This window comes from Palaemon carinicauda, chromosome 13 (genome assembly GCF_036898095.1).
Source record: "Palaemon carinicauda isolate YSFRI2023 chromosome 13, ASM3689809v2, whole genome shotgun sequence".
Lineage (NCBI taxonomy): Eukaryota > Metazoa > Arthropoda > Malacostraca > Decapoda > Palaemonidae > Palaemon > Palaemon carinicauda.
The window spans coordinates 82048839-82069294 of NC_090737.1; the positions used below are offsets into that span (position 1 = coordinate 82048839).

Consider the following 20456-nt stretch of genomic DNA (forward strand, 5'->3'; position numbering starts at 1 on the left):
ATCACATCTGTCCTTCATTTCTATCATAAAGAGTTCTTATCTTTTCTTTGGAAATAATATTTTGAATTTGCAGTTCATAGATGTAAAAATAACTTTGCCAAAAATTGAAGTTTAAGGTCTATGACAGAGTTAATTTTCCCCTCAATCGTTACATATTGTTCAATCATACAGGAGTTTTTTCTGTAATCAATATTATTAGACTCACCTACATGATGTACAGTTGGTCACAGTAGTTCCTGCCACACCTTGCTCCAAAGAAGTCACACCCTTACTTCATGGTGAGTAACCAAATAGATAGTGTAGGGAGAGATGGCAGAGGCTAAACACAGGAACTTGCCGCACAGTAAGGAGGTGGCTGGGTGCACTTTCTCAGAGCAAGGTGTACCAAGAATTCCTGTGTCCAACTGTACTTGTAAAATTGACAAAAGATAATCCCAGGGTTACTCATATATTCTTTTTTTCATGATTATTGGTTAGCAGAGCTTCGGAAGTTATATGACGAAGTTGAGAAGGTGCCTGCCGAATGGCTGGAATTATTTTGGCCAACGGGGGGAAATAAAGTTGTTGCTTGCCAACATGCAACTAATCAGCCTGAATGGGGTGATCCTAGGCTGGTCAAACAGTTTGATTATGTTGAAGGGTTTATGGGTACTGTCAAAAATAATTTTGTGATTATGATAATTTTGATGCGTTACTAATTGTGTAGTGGCACAAGTTTAAATTGATAAATCAAGTGATTTGTGAGGTTAGATGCTTGACTTTGGCTTTAGGAATGAAATATAGATTTTTACTTACCTGATGGTAAAGGATTTTCGTGAACTTATGATAGAATTTTCTTTTAACAAATAAACCCATTATGAAAGATAAAAAATATTGATAGATAAGTTTGTGTAGTTTTTTTTCTGTTTTTTTTTTTATATAGTAAAGCAATTAGTATTTCATTCTCAGTTGTAGACCTAGAGAAAAGCATGTTTAGTCTTTGCAGGCAGGTGATTTATGTTTGATGCTTTTGTACTGTAATAGATTGAATTTTACCATTTATAAATAAACTGTATTGCTGTTTGGCAGAGTGGTGTGATCCTGCTTAAAGGACTGCATGCCCTTTTTAATGATGTGATTTTCTAAAGAAAATTTTCCTAATATTTGCTGTAGTTTTTAAGGTGAAATAGATCTGAAATCTTACATAAATGAGAATTAGTATACTGTAGTTTATTCTCATTTTTTTAGTTGAAATAAAAAGCAATGTCACTCGATACCGTAATCGTTGTGTTGTAGATTCTATTTCCTTTTCTAATATTTACGTGAAACAATAATAAATGTTTGATTATTTTCCCCCTCTCGCCATGAAGTTCAACAACCAAATCGCCGTGTTGGTAGCATAGCAGATTATGATCCAGTGAATGAGCAGTACGGTTCTATAAGTCAGCCCAACGCAGGAGGGGGCGGTTATCGTCAAGAGGCAACTTACCAGGTACTGCACTCTAAAGTGTTGTGCGTTTTTGTTTTATAGTGTACATTAGGGCTTATATCACTTGCCCCGCAAATAGAGCCCTGTGATGTCATTCATCTGCAAGGGAAAACTGGGTGAAAACCCACCAATTGCTGTCAACCAGAAGAAAGAAAGGAAGTGGGAACGGGGCAGTAAAGTGTAAAGATGTAAAAGAAATTGCAGCAAGGGGCCAAAAGAAATACTGTACTGCAAATGTATAGACACTGACAGCACTACTCCCACATACAGGGATGTATGCATAGGAAATGTCCTATCTGAATTACATACATAGGAAATGTCTTATCCGATATATACATGGGAAATGTTCTAATCCAGAATACATACAGTACATAGGAAATGAACAAATTCTTATTGAAAATATATACTTAAGAAATGTCCTATTCATTAGCTTTTGATTTCATGTATGGAATTGGCCTGTGCTGAGGTTTTTTAGTGCCAAAATGCAATTAGAAGAAAATTTGCCAGTTTCCCCTCTGAATTAAAAGTTTTAATAGGTTGGACAGCAAATTGTAATAAAGTAAGTCATCCTACCACACACTTTAAACTAACATTTCAATTTTTTTAACCTACCCTTTGTGTGTGCACTATTATCAACCTATAAGAATTTACTAAAAATAATTCTGTAGTCCATTTATCTTGTATCCTTGAATGTACATGTGAAGAAGAATTTTAAATCAGTCATTGTGTTAAACTTTTATGATTATAGACTGGTTCATAGCTTGTGCTATCATAGCTAGGCTGGACAGTCAGAACGTTAAACTACGTAGAATAATAGGCCATTACTGTATTGTGTGTGAGGTAATGAAAGTAAACAATGTAACATTATATTTCATGTACATAAACTGATGGGTATCTGTAGAAAGAGATACTGTAATAGTTGAGCAGCATTAAGCCTATGCAGCTCAGTCCTTAAAAAGAGCAAATCTGGGATGTGAAATGTAACATGTTTGATAGAATATTTTTAAATCTTTTCTTATAACTATTAATGAAATTTTAGATGAATACAGACTGTACAGTATTTGGTTTTGTCACAGGAGCCAGGAATATAACAAGACAAAAATAGAGTAACTGATGTAGCTACACCATTAAGCCAGTCAGCATGCACTCACTGTATTGAGTGAGGTCACTATATTAAAGAGAGGTGACAAAAACATTAGTTTCATTGCGACTGTACCCTTTTACAGTGGAGATTTGAAATATGAAAAGTCAGATGTTAACTATATGTTCATCTCTTACTGTAATTGTTATTTTTCAATATTAATCTTACCCGATAATCATGTAGCTGTCAACTCTGTTGCCGACAGAAATCTACGGTCGGGATACGCCAGCGATCGCTATACAGGTGGGGGTGAACACAACAGCGCCATCTGTGGTCAGGTACTCCAGTACTTCTTGTCAACACCACCTCAATTTTTCCTCTGTCGTGCCTCCGGCTAGACCTACATGGATACGCTGTTGATTCTGGAGTTATTGCTCACGATTTGGTGATGTATTTGCTCTAGAGTTTAGCCTTCGCTATTCAGGAAGCTTTATCATTAGCTTAGCAAGTTTTTGGAATTAATTTGATTTAATTTTTGATTTAATTTTGGTGACGAAGAGAGTATGAACTCTCTTTCACTTTTAATGGCCGACCCTTCCCTTAGACGGAAGTGTTGGTGTCGAAGAGAGTATAGACTCTCTTTCTTAATTTTGCTTAACAAAAGTTATAGATTTATTTTATATCTCTCCGCCTTTTATAGGCCTCTTCGATTAACTTCCTTTTATTATAAACTTATTAAAATTAATTTTTATATTTGTTTATATTCGACCTTTCCTAATAGTAGGCGGTCTTTTCTTGGAACCGAAGTTAATTAACATTGAGCCCGTCATTTCGTTTTTACCTGTTAACATATTATGCTATTTTAATGTTTTTGAAAGAATTTCTTTGATAGTCTCGTACTGTTTTCAAAGTTGAACTAACGTTTTGTTTTGTCTCTGCAGTTGTTGACGTTCAGAACGTTCAACTTGCGCTCTATCGTTACGATAGAGAGAGAGTATTCACGGTGTCACGTTGCAGTAAGAGTAAACCGATTCTAGCGTTTTGTTCATTCTTTCTTAGCTTAAATGGTTTTAATTCTAATAAAGGAACTTTTTATTTGGGAAATCTTTCAGTTTTTTTCCTTTAACAATAATATGTTTTAACGATATATATAATTGGGCTCATCTCTCAGGTTCTAAGTCAAGAGAGAGAGAGAGAGAGAGATAGAGACGGAGGGAGAGAGAGGAGGATAAACGTTTCGTTCAAGCGGGTAACGTTGTTATCGTTTTTGCTCTTCTCCCTAGTCTCTTTAGGGGAAGAAGGTAAACGTTTCTAGAGTTTTATTCTTGTTCCCAGGCTTTATGCGGTGAGAGATTTTAAACGTAGTTTATTTGATCTAGTGTTTAGTCTCTTTTCCAGCCACTGAATTATTTATCTTTCATTATGTTTTTCTGTTACATTGTAATACTGTTTTCGCAATTACTAACTTTTAATGAAGGATAGAATTGCGTGTTTCAGGTACAAACCACTTAAAGTTTCGAGTTCAGTGAAATAAGTGCAAACAGAAAATCAAAAGTGATAAAGTGATAAGCGCAAAGTGTTACAGTGTTGCGTTCGAGGGTTCGTCTGTTCGTGCCAGTTGTTCGCCTAGTCTGGGACCTCTTACAAGCTCCCAAGCCAGGGGAGAAGTAACGTCGAAGGACTTATGGGTTCATCAGGCCTTGATCGACGAACAGACGTTTCCCTCCGTGGTTTCGGGTGTAACCAACTCACGTAGCCGACGTGATCACCCCACCCACACAAAGACGAGAGAGCCCATTTATTCCTCGTCTGCGGAAGAGGTTTCTCGCAGAAACCATGGACCAAATCTTGCAGCTTTTAAGTGCAAGTCGGTCCCTTCCGCGCAAGTCCAACTCCTAGGTGGAGCCATAGCACTGGGTCAGTTCGGACTTGCTGCAGTACGACAACTGCACACCTCCCAGAGAGGCAAGGTGGTACCGCAACAGGCAGTAACTCCGTCTGTTGCCGCACCAGCTGTTTTAGACCCTCAGTCTCAACGGACAGTAGCTCCGTTTGTTGTTGTCTTTCTTAGACTCTAGTGGTCTATGCTGCAGACAATGCAGTCTCAGCTTGCGGTGTTGATGCAGGAGTTTCAGGCAGAGAAGGTTAGCACACCTCCTCCTGCTAGCGCTCCTCCACCTCTGCGCAGTCCACCCTGCCAGACGTATGATGTTGAGGCTCCTCCTGCCTCCATGCGTGAGCTGCCGCATTGGGAGTTGCCAGGTACCAGCGCTATGCAGCAACCTCCACTTTCCTTGAGGCAGGAGCCTCTTGCTATGCGGCAACCTCCTCAACCCTTGAGGCAGGAGCCTCAACTCTTGAGGCAAGAGCCTCAACTCTTGAGGCAAGAACCTCAACTCTTGAGGCAAGAACCTCAACTCTTGAGGCAAGAGCCTCAACTCTTGAGGCAAGAGCCTCAACTCACCTCCTCTTCCCTTGAGGCAGGAGCCTCATGCGTTGCGGCAACCTCCTCAACCCTTGAGGCAGGAGCCTCAACTCTTGAGGCAAGAGCCTCAACTCTTGAGGCAAGAACCTCAACTCTTGAGGCAAGAGCCTCAACTCTTGAGGCAAGAACCTCAACTCTTGAGGCAAGAGCCTCAACTCTTGAGGCAAGAGCCTCAACTCTTGAGGCAAGAACCTCAACTCTTGAGGCAAGAGCCTCAACTCACCTCCTCTTCCCTTGAGGCAGGAGCCTCATGCGTTGCGGCAACCTCCTCCATCCTTGAGGCAGCAGCCTCATGCGTTGCAGCAACCTCCACCATCCTTGAGGCAGCAGCCTCAGGCTATGCGGCATCCTCCTCAACCCATGAGGCAGGAGCCTCATGCTATGAGGAGCCTCATGCTATGCGGCATCCTCCTCAACCCATGAGGCAGGGACCTCATGCTATGAGGAGCCTCATGCTATGCGGCATCCTCCTCAACCCATGAGGCAGGAGCCTCATGCTATGTGGCAACCTCCTCTACCCATGAGGCAGGAGCCTCATGCTATGCGGCATCCTCCTCAACCCATGAGGCAGGAGCCTCATGCTATGCGGCATCCTCCTCAACCCATGAGGCAGGAGTCTCATGCTATGAGGAGCCTCATGCTATGCGGCATCCTCCTCAAACCATGAGGCAGGAGCCTCATGCTATGCGGCAACCGCCTCAACCCATGAGGCAGGAGCCTCATACTATGCGGCATCCTCCTCAACGCATGCGGCATGAGCCTCATCCCTTGCAGCATGAGCCTCATCCCATGCAGCATGAGCCTCATACCATGCAGCATGAGCCTCATCCCATGCAGCATGAGCCTCTTCCCATGCAGCATAAGCCGCACGCCATGCAACATGCTCTGCTTACCTTACAGCATGCTCTACATACAGCATGCTCTGCATACAGCATGCTCTGCATACCTTACCGCATGCTCCTCAGTCACACATCTTTGGTTGTTGCCAACTCACTAGACTGTCAAGCAGTTTCATAACGTTGCCTTCTAGTCTGCTGCTTTTGCACCAGTGAAACCCTCACTGAGAGAACTTAGCTTTTCTCGGATATGGTTCCTGTAGATGAGAAAGTGCTATTCTCCCTCCTTCTGATATTCCCTTGAGGACTCTGTCATTTGGAGAGGAGCCTTTAGCTGCTTAGCCTCCTATGGACTTTTATTTAAGCATAACATGCTTCCAGGGAGGGTAATGGTTCCACTTCAGTCGCTAACCCCGTCTGTTACCACACCTGCTCCCATAGACCTTGAGCTTTGTTGCAAGACATGCAGTCCAAGCTTAGTCCTTGTTAGAGGATTTTTTTGTTTACGGAGTCAGTGTGTCACTGGGAAGACGTTCAACAACCAGCAGAAGTGACTTGTTGTGACGCAGTGCGGCAACCTCAGCAACCCGATAAGGAGTTGTCTGTACGACCCAGACAGTCTAGACAGCTTCGGGTTGTCGCTGTACTTCCTCGCTTCCCCATGGTTGACAGTTCACAGACTGTGCAGCAGTACCATGATCTTGTGTCCGGCTCCGTCAGACGACTAGCTTTTAAGAGCTCCCACAAGTCGTCGCTGTCTGGAGATTCTCAGATGGACTATGGATCTGACCAAGGAACTGGGCCTCCTGGTCAATTTTGAGGAGTCCCAGCTCGTCCCATCCCAGACCATTGTCTACCTGGGTATGGATCTTCAGAGTCGAGCTTTTCGGGCTTTTCCGTCGGCCCCAAGGATCTACTAAGCCCTAGAATGCATCCAGAGCATGCTGAGAAGGAACCGATGCTCAGTCAGGTAGTGGATGAGTCTAACAGGGACACTTTCATCGCTGGCCCTGTTCATCGAGTTAGGGAGACGCCACCTCCTCCCCCTTCAGTATCATCTAGCGGCTCACTGGATAAAGGACATGACGCTAGAGACGGTCTCAGTTCCTGTTTCCGAAGAGAGGAGGTCTACTCTCACGTGCTGAAAGAACAGCTTTCTTCTCAAGGAAGTCTACCTTTGGCTGTTCAGAAACCCGACCGCCGTCTCTTCTCTGACGCATCAGACACGGGCTGGGGTGCGACTTTGGACGGACAGGAATGCTCGGGAACATGGAATCAGGAGCTAAGGACACTTCACATCTATTGCAAGGAGCTGTTGGTGGTTCATCTGGCCTTGATAAACTTCAAGTCCCTCCAGCTTAACAAGGTGGTGGAGGTGGACTCTGACAACACCACAGCCTTGGCTTACATCTCCAAGCAGGGAGGGACTCATTCGTGGAAGTTGTTCTAGATCGCAAGGGACCTCCTCATCTGGTCAAAAGATCGAAAGCTCACGCTGGTAACGAGGTTCATTCAGGGCGATATGAATGTCATGGCAGATCGCCTTAGCCGGAAGGGTCAGGTCATCCCCACAGAGTGGACCCTTCACAAGAATGTTTGCAGCAGACTTTGGGCCCTGTGGGGTCAGCCAACCATAGATCTGTTCGCTACCTCGATAACCTAGAGGCTCCCGTTGTATTGTTCTCCGATTCCAGACCCAGCAGCAGTTCACGTGGATGCTTTTCTGCTGGATTGGTCCCATCTCGACCTGTATGCATTCCCGCCGTTCAAGATTGTCAACAGGGTACTTCAGAAGTTCGCCTCTCGCAAAGGGACACAGCTGACGTTGGTTGGCTCCGCTCTGGCCCGCGAGAGAATGGTTCATAGAGGTACTGCAATGGCTGGTCGACATTCCCAGGACTCTTCCTCTAGGAGTGGACCTTCTACGTCTACCTCACGTAAAGAAGGTACACCCAAACCTCCACGCTCTTCGTCTGACTGCCTTCGGACTTTCGAAAGACTCTCAAGGGCTAGGGGCTTTTCGAAGGAGGCAGCCAGAGCGATTGCCAGAGCAAGGAGGACATCCACTCTCAGAGTCTATCAGTCTAAAGGGAAAGTCTTCCGAAGCTGGTACAAGGCCAATGCAGTTTCCTCAACCAGTACCACTGTAACCCAGATTGCTGACTTCCTGTTACATCTAAGGAACGTAAGATCCCTTTCAGCTCCTACGATTAAGGGTTACAGAAGTATGTTGGCAGCGGTTTTCCGCCACACAGGCTTGGATCTTTCCACCAACAAAGATCTACAGGACTTCCTTAGGTCTTTTGAGACCTCAAAGGAACGTCGGTTGTCCACTCCAGGCTGGAATCTAGACGTGGTCCTAAGGTTCCTTATATCATCAAGATTTGAACCTCTCCAATCAGCCTCTTTTAAGGACCTCACATTAAAAACTCTTTTCCTCGTGTGCTTGACAACAGCTAAAAGAGTAAGTGAGATCCACGCCTTCAGCAGGAACATAGTTTTCACATCTGAAACGGCTACATGTTCCTTGCAGCTCGGTTTTTTTGCTAAACGAGCTTCCTTCACGTCCTTGGCCTAAGTCGTTCGAGATCCCAAGCCTGTCCAACTTGGTGGGGGACGAACTGGAGAGAGTACTTTGCCCAGTTAGAGCTCTTAGGTACTATCTAAAAAGGTCATAACCTTTACGAGGACAATCAGAAGCCTTATGGTGTGATATCAAGAAGCCTTCTCTTCCAAGGTCTAAGAACTCAGTTTCTTACCTATTCAGGCTCCTGATTAGGGAAGCACATTCTCATCTGAAGGAAGAAGATCTTGCTTTGCTGAAGGTAAGGACACATGAAGTGAGAGCTGTGGCTACTTCAGTGGCCTTCAAACAGAACCGTTCTCTGCAGAGTGTTATGGATGCAACCTATTGGAGAAGCAAGTCAGTGTTCGCATCATTCTATCTCAAAGATGTCCAGTCTCTTTACGAGAACTGCTACACCCTGGGACCATTCGTAGCAACGAATGCAGTAGTAGGCGGGGGCTCAGCCACTACATTCCCATAATCCCATAACCCTTTTAACCTTTCTCTTGAATACTTTTTATGGGTTGTACGGTCGGCTAAGAAGCCTTCCACATCCTTGTTGATTTGGCGGGTGGTCAATTCTTTCTTGAGAAGCGCCGAGGTTAAAGGTTGTGATGAGGTCCTTTAGTATGGGTTGCAGCCCTTTATACTTCAGCACCTAAGAGTCGTTCAGCATCCTAAGAGGACCGCTACGCTCAGTAAGGAAGACGTACTTAATAAAGGCAGAGTAATGGTTCAAGTCGTCTTCCTTACCAGGTACTTATTTATTTTATGTTATTTTTGAATAACTAATAAAATAAAATACGGGATACTTAGCTTCTTTGTTAACATGTATGCTGGTCTCCACCCACCACCCTGGGTGTGAATCAGCTACATGATTATCGGGTAAGATTAATATTGAAAAATGTTATTTTCATTAGTAAAATAAATTTTTGAATATACTTACCCGATAATCATGATTTAATTGACCCACCCTTCCTCCCCATAGAGAACCAGTGGACCGAGGAAAAAATTGAGGTGGTGTTGACAAGAAGTACTGGAGTACCTGACCACAGATGGCGCTGTTGTGTTCACCCCCACCTGTATAGCGATCGCTGGCGTATCCCGACCGTAGATTTCTGTCGGCAACAGAGTTGACAGCTACATGATTATCGGGTAAGTATATTCAAAAATTTATTTTACTAATGAAAATAACATTTTTCTTTAGATCTTTAGTAGTGGGTAAGGAAATTCATTTTTATAATTGGGTATACAGTAATTTTGTAAACCTATCCATAAGTTTTAAGGCTATTTTTAAATGTGATTTAATGCTAGAGGGTGTAGCCTTAGGCAATACTGTACTACCTTTTCATAACAGTAATTATTAGCACGACATTTAATCGACTGCTTTCTTGCTATTTATACATATATTATGTGAAGAGAAAAGGTCCTGCAATATATCAGTTCAATCTTCTTTTTCCAGAAATTGCATAATTATTTATTCTTTGCAAATTGACCTCCCCACTCTTTTTACAGATTCAGCGAAGTACTAACCTTTATGGTGATCAGGGACCTCCACAACAGCATGTTCCACCTCCACAGATGAATTCGAATGCCACACATCATAAAGTGACTGCCCCTCCCACACAGCTTGGAGTAAGTTTTTAAATCCAGAAGAATTACACATTATTTTCTTTTTCGTGTATGATGAAGCATTGTAGAAGGTACATATGATTCTTACGCCTTTGGTACAGTACAGGGTTTACTACCTACCCTGTACAGATTGAGAATTTTCTGTCTTTGTTCTAGTTAAAACTACTTAGTGAGCACTTAAAACTTCCTTGCTGAGTATACTGTACAGTACATTTTGTCGATAATCCAGAAATCTCATCTCCATTGAGGTTGTGGCTATTTATTTTTTCTGTGTTATTTTCTGTGATCTTAATTATGACCTTAAAATAAAGAAAAGGCTTGGAAACTTCAAAATGTTGCATCTAAATGCAGAGAAGCAATTTATTTTTGGACATTTTGTCGGTCATTACTCAGTGTGTTGTCTTTTCCAAGATACCTATTGTTACTTTAGGTTTTTGTTGCCATCATTGTGTAGTCCTCCGTGATGTAGATTATCTAAATTTCCACATTTCTCCGGATATAATAAATAAATTATCTCTAATGCAAAGAAAGACTGATAATTCTAGTTCTGTGTTGATGCCTTCTATACTGCAAAGAGGTTCTGACTTGAATAAGATGAAGCAATGACCAGGTTTTTATCAAAATTACAATTTAATCTGAAATCTTACAAACAAATGATCTCTAGATATCTACATCTGTCAGTATGTGCAAGAATTTGGAAGTGTTGGCCTTGACTGAGCATGGACGTGCTTGTGACATGTTTTGTTCACCAATTGTGGATCCATTGGCAATGCATGGAAGGTAGATGCCATGTTACAAGGCTAGTCAAATCTTGATCTTCATGCATTTTCACCATTCACCACTATACAGCAAGTGATAAAAAAAAAGTTCATAATATCTACAAACAGGAAGCTGATGTTTGTAGCCAATTTTGTCCACAAAGGAAACGTCACAGATCTGTGGCCTCTGTTATCGGGGTGGCTGAGAAGGTTGCCTTATAGAGCTAATCTTCTCAGGCAACCAATTATGAAGCTAATTTATCCCTTCAATCTCATCTAAGTGATATTTGTTTAATTCTGTACTCAAGCATCTGGCATTAGATTTTTTTGTTACATGTATCAAAGTGGATGTGTTTAGGGTTTTTAATAATGAAAGACCTCCAATAGTCTCATCTAATTTTTGGAGTTTGGATGTAGTTTTACAATATTTAAAATGTTTAAGTTTTGAACCTTCCTGAGTAAAGATCTTGCAGACAAAGCACCTCCTCTTGCCATTGACTCCAGCTAAATGCATTAGTGAGATACAAGTACTATCTTCTAAAGTAGGGTTTGAAGAACATAAGATGAATATACAGTATCCCTTTTGCATACATTCAGAAATGAATATAGAAATATAGTGAAAGGCAAGAAAATTAGAATCTTTTAGTTCTAGGGGTAAAGATTGATGAAACTAGCTTCCAGAGAAGCAATAGGTGTGTATAGAAATAACAAATTCCATTTTTATCTATCTAACCATCACCTGGTAAGTGTGTAAGCCATTATTGATGTTCACAGGTAAAACTCCTGAAAACAAACTTGTTTTTTAAACTAAAATATATTGCCATACTTTTAAAAGTAATACAGTAGTTTCCCATCCTCCTCCCCCTTAAGTTAGCATAGAAGTATTGACCTCATTAATGTGAATGATATTCTGTGTTGCACTTATTTGGCACTCATTGTCCTATTGGTATATGACATGTAGCTGGTGGATATGGCAGTCCCAAGGGGGTTACATGACAGTGAGAGAAAAATAAGGATTTATTTTTATTATGATCTTGAGGAACAGCATTTTATATTTCAAAGCAAACAACAGTGTGGAAAACATAATTTCTAGTTTAAAAATCCTTTTTTTAAATATTGTATTTTTTTCTTTTTTTATTAGAATTCTCATAGTATTTTCTTACTGATGATTTCTTATCTTTTCAGCGATGTTACCGTGCTATGTATGATTATGAAGCAGCTGATACAGATGAAGTTAGCTTTAAAGATGGTGATCTTATTATTAATTGCACAGCTATTGACGAAGGTTGGATGACAGGGACCATTCAGCGTACAGGAATAACAGGGATGTTGCCTGCAAACTACGTTGAACGAGTCAGCTGAATTTACTCCCCTTTTGTTGTGTGCAGTTATGATCTTAAAGAGAATTATCCTTTTATTGGCAAAAAATTGATTCCATTGGAAGTTGTTATTAAGGCTGTTAAATTTTATTGAAAAATGTAATAGGCATGGTTAGTTTGGTAAGAGAGCATTTTCTTATTTACTTTTCATTTTTTAACAGAAAATCTACAGAGATAATGATAGGAATTTTTTTATTTTTCTGGTTTTTGTAGGGAACATTTCAAGTGCCCTTTCCTCCAAATAACCCTACAAAAATGAGCTTCTTAATTGCTTTACTCTTTGGCAGTGATTGAGTTTATTTAGGATGTTGCATGGTTGTTTTTTGACTGATTGAAGTATATTGTAGTATAACATAGACTTTTTCAACCAAAGTGTTTAATAATTAACATTCAAGAAGGACTTGCAAAACGTATTTAGTTGTCTTGTGGTGTGTTTAAAGTACGTAGTTATAACATTTGAAATCAACATTTGGTTTATATCAGGTGGTCTTTTCAGTTTATGGGAAGGAAACTCCAATTGTTACATTATTGGATCTATTCAGATTGATTTTTGTTTATGCATTACAGCATACAGTATTGTTACAAGGACTTCATTGGAATTTTCCTTTGGATCAAAATATTTCAATAACTTCTTTGGTAAAGCAATTATTCCAAGTTGTTTTACTGACAAATTATCTATTTCACTGACATGATTGTTGTATGATGCTTCATTTAGATTCTGAACTTGCAACCTTCGTGTACATCAAGTTGTGAATTTTATATAAAGCCAGAGAAGCTAAAATTACTAAATATTTTGTGTTATGAGCAGTTCTTCGGTTTGGAATGAATGCAGTTTGTTTATGCTAGCTTTTCTGCATGAATCATTGTTAATATTAAAGAAAAATTCCATGAAATATTATTCATTTGTATATTAACCATTCACATCATCACCAGTTCTATTGTATATGAATGTGGAATTGTAATAGGAACCTCTAGTTTAGATTTCTACATGTACTCCTGTCTGCAAGAGTGGGGCTTATATTGTACTTTATATTTTTATAAAACACTACTAATTATTTGTTTAGTGTGCCATTATTGCCAGCTAGAGGGAATTTTGTATAGTTTATTCAGTAAGAGGACAGTACCATTTTTTGTTTCTTTTTTTAAAACTAATGAAGAGCCCATTAGTATTTTTGGTCACATCCATTTGTAATATATTTTACGTTGTTAGTGTACCAAAAGTTTCCTGTACTCCATAGTTGCAATTATGGTACAATGCCCAATATTTGATTTAAGACTCTTATGCATTTCTTATGTAACCTTCATAATTTTTCCTGTAGTAAACATTTTTTTCCTTTTCTAGTTTTCAGTGTGTTTCACTGCCTTGTGAACTCTGATATCAAGTGCTGATATATTATTATCAGTTTTAAAGAAATTATTTAGAGTTTGATTATAAAATTTACGCAAGTATGAAAACCTATTTTGATGTAATTAAATCAATAGAATACGTTTGATAGTTTAAATTTAAACTGAGCATATATAACCTTGGTTTTTCAAGTACTGTAACTTCATATGAAAAAGGTCTTATATTTTGTGAAAACTTAAATTTAATTGTTGTTAATGGCACAGGTATTAAACTTCTCAAATAAAAGGCCCTAGTTATATATGCTTAGGGCAAATACCCATAAAAGAAACAGATGTTGCTTAAATCCTACTTGTAGTTGTTATTCATTGTGTATTTTAGAAATTCTTGGCAGGGTTGTATTTGTGATGAGATTTTGGTTAAACATTTGTTCCTGCACGAATGCAAACAATATTTCTATACTGTAGTAGGAGTATGATTTTAGTGAAGAGGAAAACTGGTGTTAAAATTGTAAAGAGGTGGTATTAGTTAGTTTTAATTTCTGCTGCCGGACAATTCAGACATACTTCTCGGCGTCTTCATCCGATTGTTTTAATCTTTTACTTTTAGGTAAATGAATTGGCAGATCATCATCTTTGAGGAATATTAGGAAGAAGTGAAGGATATGCAGTTCTTCTTTCCCAATAATTGTAACTATGCAAACCTGTTGGTATCCAAATATTTAATCCTTTTGGGCAGCATATTTGTTTGTTATTTATTCTCTTGCTAATGCTGCCTTACGACAACGATGTCAACATAATCCTAATGAAGTTGCCATTCCTTAGACATCGCTGTGCAGCGTCAATCAAAGGAAGTTTTGCTCTCAACGAGTGTTAAGGGTAGAGGTGATGCCTGTCCTCTTTCTTGATGTGTTGACCTGACCCAAGAAAGGCAAAAGGAGTCGAGGACGTTTCACTTGGTAGTGGCGTCTCTTGAAAGTACGTACCTTGTGGTCTTAACCCCCATGGGCCATCAATATTGGCCTCATAACCCCATAGTTCTTTCATCTCTTCTTCACTAGATTCTCCACGACTGGGACTTCTAGAAGAAGGACAAGTAGAAGACCATCAAAGAAAACTAGGATGACCAATCGGTAAGAGTAGCGTACACGACTCTAATGCGCTCTCCCCGCATACTCAGGAAAGGAACACTGCAGAGCCAAAAACCAACACTTGTTGGGAGGTGCCTGGGTACTTGCTATACGGGTGTTCATGCCCCTATTACTAGTGCTCGGTAAATTACCCTATAGCGAAAAGAAATATTGGCATACACAACTTTATGGGGCTGAGCATATGCACTGTTGGTCAGGATGAAAGCTGCTGCTTTTTTCCCCCTTCTTGGGGTACATGCCAAAATAATATCTCATAACGAGAAGAAGTATTGGTACAAGGTACTCCTGCTACCTATGCTTAGTTTTGTACTGGGGGAAGTGCATGATGAAAGTTATTCCTTATGGTGAAAATTGTCGGCATGCACAACTCCAGGTCTCATATTGAATGCGTGCCCTCGACCGAATCTACAAATGCCACTACTTCTCCTTCGAAGAAGACAACGTAGTCAAAGAATGACTGATCAGTTGGGGTTGTGGATCTATGATTGATCCCTCCCCACGTATGTGAGGATGGTACGTACCCAATACAAAGATGTTTTGGTATGCGGTACAAGATTGTTCTATTGCTCAATCTTGCATGAGACTTAGCACTCCTCAGTCAAAATTAAAGGCACCCTTTCCTTCTTTAGAGAATTCTGATATCACATCTAGGAAGCTGACACCCCAGTAGGAGGAGGATCATGGTGAACTGTAACATCAATTACCAGTGCGAGCGTGATGACGTTAGGAGAGTCTCGTCACAAACATTCTCATCTCCCATCTCCAGGTGATGAGTCCAACCAAGACCATTGTCCACAACCATGGGTTCCGTGTGCCAGTTTTTGCACAATTGGACTGTTCTCTCCTATTCTTCAAGTTATTATGACATTTGAGCCACAGAGTACTTGTCACCTTCTAGATTTCATTGTCATCTACGTATTCCTATACGTACAGAAATTCTTCTATCCATCGAGATCTTCCTACACTCTGAAAATAAATCTACCTCACAACACAGGATCTTCCCTCTCTCCAAGACCGGTTAATGACGAGACCTTTCCGTTCATCCTTGTGTTGTCGAAGAAGGTGAACACTTTTACAATGATTGAGACGCTACCTCGAGTATATGTGATCATCGGCAGGACTCCTCAACACCCAGCAACAGGCCTTCACTTGACACAGTGCCAGTCTCTTCCGTTCACCTTGTGTTTGTTGCCAGCTTTGCTGAACATGAGAGATACGAGCACCTTTGGCCTCTTAGGAAACAGACCATCAAGCTATCGTCCTTTTCTATTCAGAGTTTCACCTGGTTCCTTCCTCGGTATAGTCTGTGAACTGTCTAAAAAGACATTTTCTTGAGGTATGCATCGAGACCTCTTCCTTAGTGGTAAAAGAGGAGTTCTTGGACACCATTGACCCAACACTGGAACAGCTGAAGTAGAGAATCTTGAGACGAAGTTTACATGCATAAAGGTAATGATACTTATTCGTGAGTTCAATGCTCTTAGCAGGGAGGCAATCGGAGCTCTCATCAAGAAGGAATGACATCCATTGATCAGTGCATTGCATCTTAAGGATGAAAACCAGCCAAGAGTTGCTATGGTCGTGCAGCTCTAGATAGGGTTAACGGAATTCCCTATAATCCAGCCAATAAAATAAGACCCTACCTCCAGTGCTTTTCACAGACCTTTTTCCTTATTCGATTGAACCCGCAGATACTATGCTGATAGTAGGAACCCCACAGAGATTTTTTTGGCATGACAATTTCGACACGATTCTGCTGCCATGAAAACTGCTTCCATTACTAGCCTCCAAATATTATGGTTCAAAAACTGGGCAGTTGCAGTCCCATACTTCGGCCTGATCCAGGACTTCATCCCGTCAGGTGCCAAGACCAAGACTTTTATGTTCACCAATTTGCTAACCAGCAGGCTGAATGAATCCTGAAGAGAAGGAATACCATAGTCTCCTGCTTTGCTAGGCAATGGAGACAGGAGGTACATTCTTTATCAAAGACGTGTTGGAGATTGAAGCCCAGTTCCTATAGAAGGAAGCAGACATCCCGATGAACTGGAAGAAGTTGAGCCAGGACTCCCTCTTCCATCGACCACCTATATCTCTATGGTCCAAGGCCCTTCAAAGGCAACTATTACAAGAAACCCTCCACAGTTTTAAGTTGGTGCTAAAGAAAATTCCTTCTATCTACAGGTCAAATTCTGCACCTTCTGTCTCTTCCTCCATTAGAAAGGTGCTAACTACACTGAGCACATTCCAGGAAAAGGGGTAAGGGAAGGAAAGTGAGAGGGGGATGCTGAAGTAACATTGCCTTACAGCTGCATCGAGTAGGGATATACTTGTCAAGACAGAACAGGCAACTTGTGGAGGGAAGTTCTCAGGAAGGCTACCACCTAATGTTCATCAACTTTCATCCCTTAGTCACACACCGACGACGTTTCAAACCTATCTTCTGATATCGATAATGGCAAAAGCATAGGCAACAGAAGGAGAATGCACTTGAAGTAGTACAAAACGGTTCTCCAGGTTCCTGCAGTAGACTTCTAATGGGGAAAAGGAGATCAACAGGGAAATGGAGGCTGCTCATCGATCTCTCTCCATTAAACAGGTCGTTCTCCACACACCAATTAAGATGTAGATGACAGGCAATGTATGGTTCTTCCTCAGAAAGAAGACTTGTGAAGGATACAAACCTTCGAATGTCAATTCTTGGTACTACAGATTTCTCCACTATCTTTGGGAAAGTAGTGAACTGTACCAGCTCCAAGCCTTGTGCATATGGACTGGCTACCACTAAGCAAGTGTTCTTGATAGTTTCATCATGAGCACACTACATTAGTATCTTGATGATTGACGGATTCTACCCTCCTACAGGAGAATTACTGCAGCATTGTCTGAATTCCGTACTTTTGTTATGATTTCCTAATGCAGTGTACTGTATCAGAGAAAATTCTATCGGACTCCCAAGCAGAGAATGATCCTCCTCTAGAAGAATTACTTCTGGATCAAATCAAAATTTTTCATTTTGCCATGATCTACAGAGGATGATATACTGTGGCTGGGGACAGTTATTTCAGACTCCCAAGCAGAGATTGTAGCATCGGGCAATATGGATAGCATGATAGTAGCAAGAAATCTTTCTTTCTGATGATCATAGCAGTAAAGACAGAGCACTGTTCATGCATAATCTTCATGAGACTTCTTTCATTAGCAAGGATGTTAGTTCCTCATGAGCAGGTTCCAGCAACTGCTATTGTAGTAGTCACTGAAATGTCACTATTTAGCAACCAGCATTCCCTATACTTTCTAGTTTCAGTGGAACAGGAATACTGTGGTGACTGAACAATGAACCTCATATCGGGAACTCCTCGCTCTAGGAAACCTCCTGGCCAGAGACGCAGCTGAAGGGGAATGATATATACACCTGAGTAACCAATCGGTCTCAGGGATATGGTCCACCAAAGAAGCACATCGCTTTTTAACCTATTGGAAATACATGCTTCACTGCTAACATTACAAACTTTCCAAAATCCAAGAGTTTGGTAGAGCACTTAGTAGTGTTGATGAGCCACAACACTTCTGTTCATAATTTATCCCAACAAAGGGGCCTCTCATTTAACTGCCCCATTATGAGTTAGCAAGCAGGTGCACACTTAGGAAGTCGTCAACCTGGTAGAGCAGTCAGCAAGGTTCATTCAAACAGGATTGTTCGAGCCCACATATTAATTCGACAGGGACTTGGCATACGGGTGATCCTTATATCCTTCCACAATCGCTCGACCTGCTCTCCATTCCCAGTCTATCAGTAATGTTTAAGGACAAATTCCAACATCCGTGTGAATTCTAGATGCTTAAACCTTTCCCCAAGATAACTCGACAGTCAGTTGATGGACTATATGAATCAACTGTTTTACCTTCCTTTGCGGGGAAGCTTCTCATTCTCCGCGGTGAAGGATACTGCTCAGCCCACGAACCAAGTCTTGAACAAAAACTAAGGCCTCGATTCTTCCTGGGAATCATCAAAACTCGTAAGGAATTTGGAACAATCTCGCCTTCCTAGGGAATCCAAGCCTCATTGAACATGTCGCGAGACTAAAGACTCCCTGAGCGGACCTGCTCAAGTTCGAGATTGAATGCAGATGAGGGCTACTACTCTCAAGACTGTCCTCTACTAGCTTTAGCCTCAGTAAAGCAATTAGAACTGTGTGGCATTTCCTATGTCACAAGTCATTCTGAAAGACAGAAGTTCTCCTTCACATTGTGACTAGGATCTAGAACGCAGCCTTTCAAGATTTAAAAGTCATTCTTAATCTCTTCTCAACAAGAAGCGACTAGCGAGGATCAGAATGAACTAACTCACTATCCTGGGAAGAAGCAACAAAAGGAATAGTAGAAAAGATACAAGAAAACTTTATTCTCTCTGGCTTTGTGGAATAATCAGCCATACTTTTCCTTCAAGCTAGGAGATGATAGGACCATCCTGCTAACTACCACCACCATGATCTAAATTTTAATAGCTGTATCTAGCTTTGCTGGAATCCTACTCCTATTAACGTACAATGGTTTGTGTTCGAGTAGAAAAAAATAAAATTAACTTTAAAAATATTTAATCATTATATTTATTAAAGAAAAGATTTTATTGTATACTTTACCGCATTTAATAAATTATTCAAAGAAGGGAAAGACAAAGTAGACAAAACTATACAAGCAGTAAAATGTTTGTCTTTGCCACTCTAAGAATTTACTTTAGCCTAAACTTCTACCAGTCATATTTTGTCTTTTATAGGAAGCCTTTTAAAGAAAGGCAAAATTTTATACTAGATTAAATTTTCTAGTTTATTTTCTATGCACTGTTTAAATATATCTTATTCATTAAGATGTATGCACACATCATGAAAAAATATTTTCAAGTACGTGATATACACTTTGTTTACAAAAATACTGTATACATTACGGGCAAATTCACAAAGGTAAAGTACATGTGCAGTGCCTTGGATATAGAATGACCTATGGAGGAACGTAGGGAGGAGAGGTCCCCTTTTTGTTTCATTTGTTTGATGTTGGCTACCCCCAAAAATTGGGGGAAGTGCCTTGGTATATGTATGATGCATGATAATAGTTTTTAAAAATTATATACAGCTATGGATGTAACTTATAATGCATTATATATTATATGTAAAGATATATAAGATTTGGTTTCAAGATTCTTCACAGGGCCTATATTTTCACTACTTTTGTAAATTTATTTAACTACATTTACTGAAACTGGATTTTTCTTTTAAAATGATGCTTGAATTGAGCTTGTAACTCATAAATATATATACATAATATTTTTTCATTTATACCTCATAATTACGGATATAGTAAAACCTTTTAGTTACAATGGCTTCTAGAAAAGAATGAAAGTACATTTATATTATTCAATAGATGTTTCTTTCACAAATGAGCAACAGGTAAATTCATATCTCATACGGTATTGATATGTAACAAAAAAAAAATAGTACTAAGGGCTGAAATCAAATATAAGTAAATGGATTTTCAAAATGATTCATTACACAAGTAATGGTAACGAGTTCCTACATGAATACAAATCATCGTCCTTCAATAGGAGTAAGACTTCAGCAAAGCTGAAATTTTAACAAAGCGGATAACTTCTGACAGATGTGCAAGGAAACCCCACCCACCTGTCATTCAGGTAGTTGCTGAATTTTGACTTTGGCTGCAAGGAATACAGAAATACTCTTGCTGCCGCTAATTTTAGCAAATTA

At 40.3% G+C, this 20456-nt stretch overlaps 1 protein-coding gene across 1 annotated transcript in view; it reads left to right on the top strand.

Annotated features, from left to right (window-relative positions):
- Nucleotides 1-20016, top strand: part of LOC137651671 (LIM and SH3 domain protein Lasp-like) — a 63790-nt gene extending 43774 nt beyond the window's left edge. The window contains exons 8-10 of the mRNA XM_068384892.1: nucleotides 1350-1471; nucleotides 9952-10071; nucleotides 12012-20016. Of these exons, the coding sequence (XP_068240993.1) occupies nucleotides 1350-1471; nucleotides 9952-10071; nucleotides 12012-12188 (419 nt within the window). The 3' untranslated portion in view covers nucleotides 12189-20016. The remainder of the gene's footprint in view (nucleotides 1-1349; nucleotides 1472-9951; nucleotides 10072-12011) is intronic.
- Nucleotides 20017-20456: the final 440 nt, after the last annotated feature.